The following is a 10,005-nucleotide window of genomic DNA, read 5'->3' on the forward strand; positions in this document are numbered from 1 at the left end:
CAAGTATTGATAATTTGACCAATAGATTATAATTGTTATGCCATATCATATGTTATATATATCTGATTTTTTTAAAGTTTTAAAAATTGTTGGATCCGAATCATTCTCGAATTATTTTCATATCGTATTTTTATCGTCCTGCATTTTTGTCGTTGAATTTTCAACGAATCGGTGCATCACTATTCTAAATGGTACCCGATTTATTTCTATAACATTTTTTTGTTGTCTACCGAATTGCTAACTATGGGCTGGGGAAGGGTTATACTTGGATCAGCCATGTATTTTTTTCTATAGTGACCCTAATGGGCTTGGCTTAGGCTCGAATTGATTTTAAATTGCTAAAAGAGAGTAAAATATTTTTATATTTACAAAAAGATATCTATTTTTTTTTAATTACCAAAAAAGAGTTTAGCCGTTGGACTGTCTAGCATTTTAAATGAAGGCTAAATTGTTAAGGGTTAAAGCAAGTTCTTAAAATATTAAACAATCTAATGTTTTAATCATTTGAAGGGTATTTTTTTGATAAATCAATGTATTTTAATACATTAAAACGTTGGACAATCCAACAAGTTACTAAAATATTGGATTGTCCAGCAACTTAATTCATTTTTGATAATTTAAAACAAATAAATATTTTTTTTTTTATAATTAAAATATTTAACAATCTTTTAGTAATTTTCCTTTTTAGTATTATAAAAGATTAAATTCATGCATTTTTTTAAAAAGACAACAAATATTTGTAACCAAGTGGCATGTGCAAACATACCTGCATCAAAAGTGCTTAATGGTAATTTTGAAAACCAACCAACTTGATAGTGTCGCAAATTAAAATTTTCTTGATTTTTTACCAAAATAACCCTGATTATATTAAATTTAAATATAAAAGTGGGGGCATTTACGAACACTTTAATTTCGGATCACTTCTACTCAGCTTCATCCATTGTAATAATAAAGATATATTTTAATTATTTACTGTCACAAGCATACATCCATTTATTATACATACAAATAAAATATACAAGTGGGCCGGGTTAGGCTGGATTGAGCATTGTTAGGTATTAGCTTAGCTCCAATAAATGGGTTGAAGTTTTTTTAGCCCAGCCCGACCCTTCCATTACAGGCTTACGATCAAGGCCCTAACCCTCCTCATTTCGGCTAGGCCCGAGTTAGCAAGCCAACAGGCTCAATTGACACCCCTAGTGGTGACAATGGATTGGTTCGGGTTCAGTTCTTAAGCCATAAGGTACCTAGAACCGAGCCATCATATATTTATTTATTTTTCGATTATTTTCAATACTGATTTCAGATCTAAAGTAAGTGTAAATGGAATCAAAATATCAATAATCAAGGGTACCCATCGATTCTGATTTTCAAAAATCGGATACAAATATAATGTGCATCAAGTAATAATATAATTTTATTGTCTTTACATGCACGTATTTTTTTTCCATCTCAAAAAAATGAGAAATTATCTTTTATGAATTGTTGCAAAGCTTTGTTCCTTTCAAGAACACAACATATTATCAATAAAACCATCAACAACATAAGTGCAATTTATCGTAGTAAAATATATGAGTTAATGTTTTTAATTTTTTTTTCAAAACTAAAAGAAATATTTTTAAGCTCGAATACATACTTTATATGGAAATTTAAACAACTTTACATAATATCAATTAATTTTAAAAGATGGAAGCCTTCAACCATCTACAAATTATTATTATTATTTTGAAAAAAAATGAATCTACTCCGGACATGATGGAATCAAATGGGTTTTGATTTCTATTGATTTGTTCTAGACCCGACTCTATTAATAGAAAAAAAAAAAGATCCAAAATCGAGTCTTCTTGAATTTGATTAAATAAGGAACAAAAATTTTCAAAATTTATGTTCGATACTATATATTGAATCTATGGCAATTGGTGGTAAAATCATATAGTTTTAAAACTGCAATTGAATGTCCACTGAGTTATGTAATGTGAACTACTCACAAATCGACTTGGATGAATCAAATAAAAATTTATTAGATACTTAAAAATATCATTTGCTTTTTAATAGTAATATTCATTTCTTATTCTCCTCGAAAATATTAAATTCACTGAAATGATCTGATCCTTTTTTAACTAAAATACCCTCAAATGCTTATGCCCAAGGTGTATTTATTGCACTTTAACATGTGCCCTAAGGGCACCTATTAACATTAAGGCCTTGCTTGGTATGCCACTAATCATTAGCAAATGCAAATAATTTTCTAAATTCAATTTTACCGATGCTTGGTTACATGATGAAAATGATTTGCATGGATCACCTAAATTCTTATGTAATTTCAGCAAATGATTTGTGGCACAAAATATACCGCAAATCAATTGTAAAATAACAATGAAAATTTTTGTTGCAAAGATCAACCAATCACAAAAAAATGATTCACAAGAGATTTCCCAATAATTACCAAGCAATAGTAAATCTTTTATCACAAAACATTTGCATTGCAAAACATTTACGACCCTGCTTGGTACCATGCAAAAGCTTTGCACCACAAATGATTTGCAGCACTTTTGGACAGCAAACTATTTGCTGAAATTTGTGAAGGGTTTAAGAGCTTCATACAAATAATTTGCAATGCAAAAAATTTTCAGAATGTAACCAAACATCTGTAAATTAGATTCCAACAAATCATTTGCATTTGCAAATGATTGCTTCACACCAAACATTGCCTAATTTGCAAATACAAATGATTTGTAGTGTACCAAGCAGGGCTTAAAGGTAAATGTGGGGCATCTATGGCCACTCAAATTTTGATGTTCTACTCTGCCTTCTCTCATTATATTATAACAGTAAAGAGTAGAAGGTGGCATGTGCAAACACACATGTAGACTGTGTAAATGGTGTCAGGATGATGGCAACTGTGATGAAGTCTGTTTTGCCAGAGCTGGGCATTTCTTCTTGAATACAGAATTGAGGAACTCCAGTGGCTCATATTGTTTCTCCTTGTATTTTGTTTCAAGACCCCTTCTTGTAAATCATTGGGCTGTCATAGTAACTATCACTATTAGTTTGAAGGGAAGGCATTGCTCTCAATCTATTCCCCTGCCAGTTTGTTGGAGTAAGCCGTCAATTGATGTTAGAATCAACATCGATGAGTCATTATTTTCGAGTGGAGCATAGGAAGGTAGTAATCGGGTGATTTTTTATATTTTATTTTGCAGTCTTGAGAGGGATATTTTCGGAGGATATGATATTATGTATATTTTTTTAAGCTTGCTTAGATTCACAACTATGTAATCTTATTTTATCTGTTTGGAAAACACCTTAGCCATCAAGACCATTAATGGGGAATTGGAGAGCTTATGAAAATATACTAAATAAAAAAGAACACCAACAGCTAAATATCTAAAAAGATGAAAGCTATAAGGTCAGCAGCAACAACATTGCATTGGGAGTGACGAACATTTCCATAAATAAATTAACATTAGAAAGGATAAGAAAATAATCTAACCTAAAAATACTTCGCAACGAGATAATGCAGATCAAGAAAAAAAAAATTACAGATACAACCCATCTTTTAAAATAGTGCAGAAGCAATTGGGTTCAAGTTCAACATCAATAGTTAGCCAATGCATCCTCTGTGGTGGCTAGGGATGGTGAGAGTGAACTACGAGATTCATCCAAGTCTTCGCCCAAGGGAGACTGCTCTACCCTAATGTCTTCAATCATCTTCGCCACCTCAGACATTGTAGGCCTCTTCTCTGCCTGCTGAGTCACACAAGCCAATGCAACATGGAGCATCGCCACCAACTCCCCCTCGATATTCTTGTACCTCAGAAGCTCTGCATCAAACACTTCTGCCGTCCACTCATCTTTCACCACAGATTGCACCCACTTTGGAAGATCCACCCCTTGTTCTTCCTCATCACGAGGATGGTTAGGGGAAGGATATAAGGTAGGAGCCCTTCCAGTGAGAACTTCCAAGAGTAGAACTCCGAAGCTGTACACGTCCGCCTTTTGAGAAAGCTTTTTTGTTTCTGCTTGCTCGGGTGCTTGGTACCCACCCAATCGCGCTGTGGCGTGAATTGGATTCAGAAGCAAAGCCAACCCAAAATCAGAGATGCAAGCAACACCATTCTTGTCAAGAATCACATTCGAGGATTTCACATTCCCGTGGGGTATCTTCGACACATGGTACTCTTCATGAATCTGAGCAAGTCCACGAGCTGCCCCAAGTACCAAGCTTATCCTTGTTGTCCAATCTAAAGGAATTCTTCCAGGCCCACGATTCCCTAATTGAAAAAACACACACACACAATTCAGTTATTTTACCTGGTTCATCGATTATGTATATTTTTTTAAGCTTGCTTAGATTCACAACTATGTAATCTTATTTTATCTGTTTGGAAACACCTTAGCCATCAAGACCATTAATGGGGAATTGAGAGCTTATGAAAATATACTAAATAAAAAAGAACACCAACAGCTAAATATCTAAAAAGATGAAAGCTATAAGGTCAGCAGCAACAACATTGCATTGGGAGTGACGAACATTTCCATAAATAAATTAACATTAGAAAGGATAAGAAAATAATCTAAAAAATACTTCGCAACGAGATAATGCAGATGAAAAAAAAAATTACAGATACAACCCATCTTTTAAAATAGTGCAGAAGCAATTGGGTTCAAGTTCAACATCAATAGTTAGCCAATGCATCCTCTGTGGTGGCTAGGGATGGTGAGAGTGAACTACGAGATTCATCCAAGTCTTCGCCCAAGGGAGACTGCTCTACCCTAATGTCTTCAATCATCTTCGCCACCTCAGACATTGTAGGCCTCTTCTCTGCCTGCTGAGTCACACAAGCCAATGCAACATGGAGCATCGCCACCAACTCCCCCTCGATATTCTTGTACCTCAGAAGCTCTGCATCAAACACTTCTGCCGTCCACTCATCTTTCACCACAGATTGCACCCACTTTGGAAGATCCACCCCTTGTTCTTCCTCATCACGAGGATGGTTAGGGGAAGGATATAAGGTAGGAGCCCTTCCAGTGAGAACTTCCAAGAGTAGAACTCCGAAGCTGTACACGTCCGCCTTTTGAGAAAGCTTTTTTGTTTCTGCTTGCTCGGGTGCTTGGTACCCACCCAATCGCGCTGTGGCGTGAATTGGATTCAGAAGCAAAGCCAACCCAAAATCAGAGATGCAAGCAACACCATTCTTGTCAAGAATCACATTCGAGGATTTCACATTCCCGTGGGGTATCTTCGACACATGGTACTCTTCATGAATCCGAGCAAGTCCACGAGCTGCCCCAAGTACCAAGCTTATCCTTGTTGTCCAATCTAAAGGAATTCTTCCAGGCCCACGATTCCCTAATTGAAAAAACACACACACACAATTCAGTTATTTTACCTGGTTCATCAATTCACCACTCTAGAATGAACCCAGTCCATATGGATAGGTAGAGATAATTCATTTCTTGGTTCGTATCGGTTCCGTAGATCAGTTCACTGGCTTGGTTCACTTTGCATGTGTACAATTCAAATATACAAATTATAATGTTAAAAAATTCTGCCTTAAATAGAAACAAGTTAATGTAATAATCCAAATTCTAAATACAAACAACGAAATGATATGATAAATTGGTTTGGTTGGCCGAACCTAATTGTTCAGTTTGCCAAACCAAATACTTTGGATCACTGAACCCAATCAAAATTCAGTGGGCTTGTGGTTCACTTGATTCTACGAAGCCAATACGAACCATACCACAAACTGATTTGGTTCGTGGTTCAGAATAGTACAAATGAATTGGGTAACATAGGATTCAATCGATAAATAAGCTTATCAATTCACTCGGATTACTCACCATGAAGAAGCAAATGCAAGCTTCCATTAGGTAGGTAGTCATAAACAAGGAGCTTCTCCTCCTTGGCATAGTAATAAGCCCTAAGGCGGACAATGTTTGGGTGCTTAAGCTTCCCAATAAAGTCCATGTATTGCTCAAATTCTTTTCGAGCACAAGGATTTGCATCCTTAAGCCTCTTCACAGCCACCATGGACCCGTCCTCGAGCACAGCCTTGTACACCGTCCCAAGATTTCCTTTCCCCAACATCTCCGCCGAAGCCCGAAGCAAGTCATCCAGCTCAAATTGCTTCCTCTTGTCGAAGAACAATAGCTTACTCCTATCACTTGCAGTCGTCCCATCACTAGCGTAATGAACCTTCTTCTCGCTAGAACAATTGCTCCCACCACTACCCATCCTTCCATTTTCTCCAATAACTCTCGAATTCGAATTATTCTCTCCAGAATATCTCCCAATGTAGTAAGCAACAACGAACGACATGATGACTAGTAAAGCCACGCAATTTCCGACAACAATGGCGACAATTGCCCCAGTACTTAGTCCTTTACGAGACCCAATTTGGCTGTGATCGGCAATTGGGGTTGCAGGTAAGGAACTAGGATTTGATGGAACCGTCTGGGCTGCCGCCATTGCTGGAGGAGAATCCGTAAACGAACAAATGGGTAAGGGATTCGACCCACATAACCCAGCATTTCCAACAAAGCTTCTCTCTCCAAATCTCTTCTGTAATCCTTCGGGCAATTTCCCATATAATTCATTGTTAGATACATTAAGTTCCTTCAATTCTGGTAACCCTAACAACAGATCTGGAATTTTTCCACTGAGAACATTGTTTTGGAGACGAATCGTAATGAGACGAGTTAAATTCGAGATCTGTTCAGGGATCGAACCTCTGAGATTGTTGTTAGAGATGTCTAATCTGAGGAGACGCTTTAGTGATCTGATCTCGATTGGGAGATTTCCAGAGAAATCGTTGTTGGAGAGATAAAGAAGTTTGAGATTGGAGCAGTTGGTGATGGGGAGGATAGAGCCGTTGAGACGATTTGAGTGGAGATCGAGAATGCGAAGCTCAGTTAACTCGGAGAGTGAGTCGATGGAACCTCGAAGATCTAAGAGAGGGAGTGAGAGAGAGGTGACTCGGCCTTTGGTGCATCCAACGCCGCGCCAAGAGGAGGAGCAGGCGTCGCTTGTGGTCCAGTTGGTGAGGAGGTTTCCATGGGTGTCGGTTTGAGAGCGGAACTGAGTCAGAACGTTGGTGTCGTTAGCGAGTTGAGCTGATGAAGAGAAGAGGAGGAGAGATGCAGTGCAGATGAAGAAGGTGAGGGCTGCTGCAAGGCTGCCCATTGGGGTCTGTGTGTGTGTGTGTGTGTGTAAGCGGGAAGTTGATGAGTGAGTATGTTTTAAAAAGAGAAAATCTATTGGCACACTAACCTTTATTTGTAACACACCAATCCTTTTGTTGCAAGTTAATTTTTGGTGTGCCAATCATGGTTTCAAAACTTAACTTCACGTCTCGCCTCGGCCATGAACGAGTCCGAGTTGTATCAGATGATTCGATACATATGAGATAAATCATTTAATTCGATTTATAATGATTTATTTATATATATTTTAATAAAATAACAAGATATTTAGTCATAAAATCATATTTTATTTTTATAATAAAATTTTAAAATCTAAATTTTTTAATTATTTTAATCAAAATCTACAAAATCCCAATTGACTCGGCTAAATTTTATCATCTTGGTAAAGATTTTCAAAATATTGTCCAAGTCATCTCGTATTATTTCATAAGATGATGTGAATGTTGAGACACAATGCATATCCATCTCTTTGCTCAATGGTGACTCACGCTAATCGACAAGATTTAAAACCATGGTACCAATAAAGCTGTCTTAATAAAAAGGTGGTAAAATAGAGAACCCAAAACGGGATTTAGAATCTAGTACTATGGATTTGGTGAATATTTTATAGGAAATGGTGTAAAAGCCTTTGTCTTTAATCTCAAGCAAATATATGTACTTTTTTTCTCTCCATAACCCATCATCTTTAACCAATTTTACTCTCACCTTCAACCTCAAAAGTTTGTCTCTTTAAATCTTTGTCATCGGAATCATTCGTTCTACATCAAATCACTATGAAGTGAATCACTTTGTGATATGGTTTATATGGAGGTTTGTAGAATACAAAAAACACGTACTAACCAGTTTACAGGCCCAACTATTCCAATTCGTTGAATTTTATAATTGGGTCTTGCAAATTAAAGATTATGAAAATCTAAGGCCACCCTCCAAGTCTGATTGGTCCTTGACTCAACCAACTGCACATAAGATTTTTCAAGGGGATGGTGCATGTGATGATGGGATTAGTCGCATCTGAAGGATGGGGATACCCACGATAAGTCAAAAAAAAGAAAATAAAAAAAATTGCTCTAGAGTTTGAAGTTCAATGATGAAAGTTTAGGAGAAAAATTATTGGATTTGATTAGAGTTCAAAGATGATGACATTTCATTAATCTCTTGCAGAAGATCAAGGTCAGATAATGTGATTAATTTGAAAATATAGGGGTATCTCAAATATTTATCAAAATTTAGAGGATGATGTATAAATCAAACGAAAAAAAAACACATCTCTCCTCACATTCTCTCCCTACTAAGTGGGTATGATTAAAGTTGAGTTGTGGGTGGTGTTGATAATGGTGGTGTGTTGAAACTTATGATTGGAATGATGACCAAAGAGACATTTATCCTCTCTTTTATTTCTTTTTTATTTTTTTTATCTTTATCCTTCTCCATAAATTTACCAATCCCCTCTCTTCTTTTAAAAAGACAAATATTAAAGGAACTTATGTCTACATCATGAAATCATGTTGTATGGATGCCCATTGTCTTACTGTCTCTTAGTAGTTAAGAAAAAAACAAAAACAAAAAAGAGCTGATATTGATACACCAACTTTTGCCAATGTCACACCATTTTTTTTTAATCATGGTACCCCATTTGTGTTGGTAGAGGATTAAGACCCGATCTTGGTCTAAATCCATCAGATAGACCCAACCCAAATTTTCCAGTCATACCTGACAGGACTAATCCATGACTACATGCACTGACCCACATCACTGTCTTAATATCTCTTAACAGTTCTTAAAAAACGATAGTTGTTATTGACACACCAACTTTTGCTAATGCCACATCAATTTTAAGTAAATCATTAAAGAATTGCACATAATTGATATGACATTAGTAAAAGTTGGTGTGGCAATAGAAGCTCTAAAAACAGATTGTTGGATCATATGTCAAAGTTTTTTCTGCAGCATGCGTGACTTTGGGGATAGAGAGGGAGAGTCTCTCTTTAACTTTATTTGACAAAAGCTGGTTCAGCTTTTAATATTTGTACTGGCACTCCAGAGTCCATAATAATATAATAATAGCTTTTACAGCTTTTTACCTGTACCGGTATCCTAGAGTACATAATAATATGATAATATAATAAAGAGAGATACTATTGCCACATCAATATTCACTAACACCACCCCATTTGTCTACTAATTCCAGCATCTTTAGAATGAATTGAAGTGGCATTAGCAAAAGTTGGTGTGGGGGCTTAGACCCATAGCTCAGGTGGTTTTGACACGTTGCAAAATAACTTTGAAGTCGTGGTTCAAGTCAGACTTACCCATAAATAAATAAATAAAGTTGGTGTGACAATAGAATCTCCCTAAAATAAATGGTGATTTGGATAATCACCCTAGGTTTTGATGAATATTTGAGATACCTCTCTCTGGTTTGAATGGCATATCTCTTGACATCAGTCTTATGTAAGAGACCAAGAGAAAATGAACTCAAGGCCCTTCTTTTCAATATCTAGAAGAAAAACCCTTGAATTTTTTTATAGTTACCATTGCCACACCAACTATGTGTAATTCTTTGGTGATTTATATAAGAATTAGTGTGGCATTAATAAAAACTGGTGTGGTAATAGCAACTCTCTCTCTTTTTTTCCTCTGTCATATTCAATTTATTCGGTAACCTAAAAATTTTGTTTTAAGTAAAGTAGGAACTTTCAAATCCTAGAGAACAAGATTCGATTTCTATGAAAGTTTTTATATAAAAAATGAAGGGTTGATTAAAGGTAAAAAGCAACATTAAAGATTATTTGA

The 10,005-nt window shown here is 36.0% G+C and overlaps 2 protein-coding genes across 2 annotated transcripts; both read right to left on the reverse strand.

Annotated features, from left to right (window-relative positions):
- Nucleotides 1-3,446: 3,446 nt before the first annotated feature.
- LOC147385953 (leucine-rich repeat receptor-like protein kinase PXC1) lies at nt 3,447-4,293 on the reverse strand (the record flags this gene model as incomplete). The annotated part of the gene is made up of 1 exon (XM_086423955.1): nt 3,447-4,293. A coding segment is annotated over one exon (696 nt), but the record flags the coding sequence as incomplete, so codon positions are not given.
- Nucleotides 4,294-4,562: 269 nt separating this feature from the next.
- On the reverse strand, nt 4,563-7,217 carry LOC147385954 (leucine-rich repeat receptor-like protein kinase PXC1). Its single transcript, XM_086423954.1, has 2 exons — nt 5,851-7,217; nt 4,563-5,356 (listed from the first exon to the last, which is right to left on the reverse strand). The coding sequence occupies exons 1-2, from the start codon at nt 7,190-7,192 to the stop codon at nt 4,680-4,682; spliced, it is 2,019 nt and encodes a 672-aa protein (XP_086280080.1). The 5' UTR covers nt 7,193-7,217; the 3' UTR covers nt 4,563-4,679.
- Nucleotides 7,218-10,005: the final 2,788 nt, after the last annotated feature.

Source organism: Akebia trifoliata, chromosome 14 (assembly GCF_017979445.1).
Source record: "Akebia trifoliata isolate Shusen 1 chromosome 14, ASM1797944v1, whole genome shotgun sequence".
NCBI lineage: Eukaryota > Viridiplantae > Streptophyta > Magnoliopsida > Ranunculales > Lardizabalaceae > Akebia > Akebia trifoliata.

Excerpts from the sequence above, each read along its gene's own strand:
- LOC147385954 (XM_086423954.1), bottom strand. The coding sequence starts at position 7,192 with ATGGGCAGCCTTGCAGCAGCCCTCACCTTCTTCATCTGCACTGCATCT. Across the intron at positions 5,357-5,850 it reads CTTGCATTTGCTTCTTCATG|GGAATCGTGGGCCTGGAAGA; the intron begins GTGAGTAATCCG and ends TTTTTCAATTAG.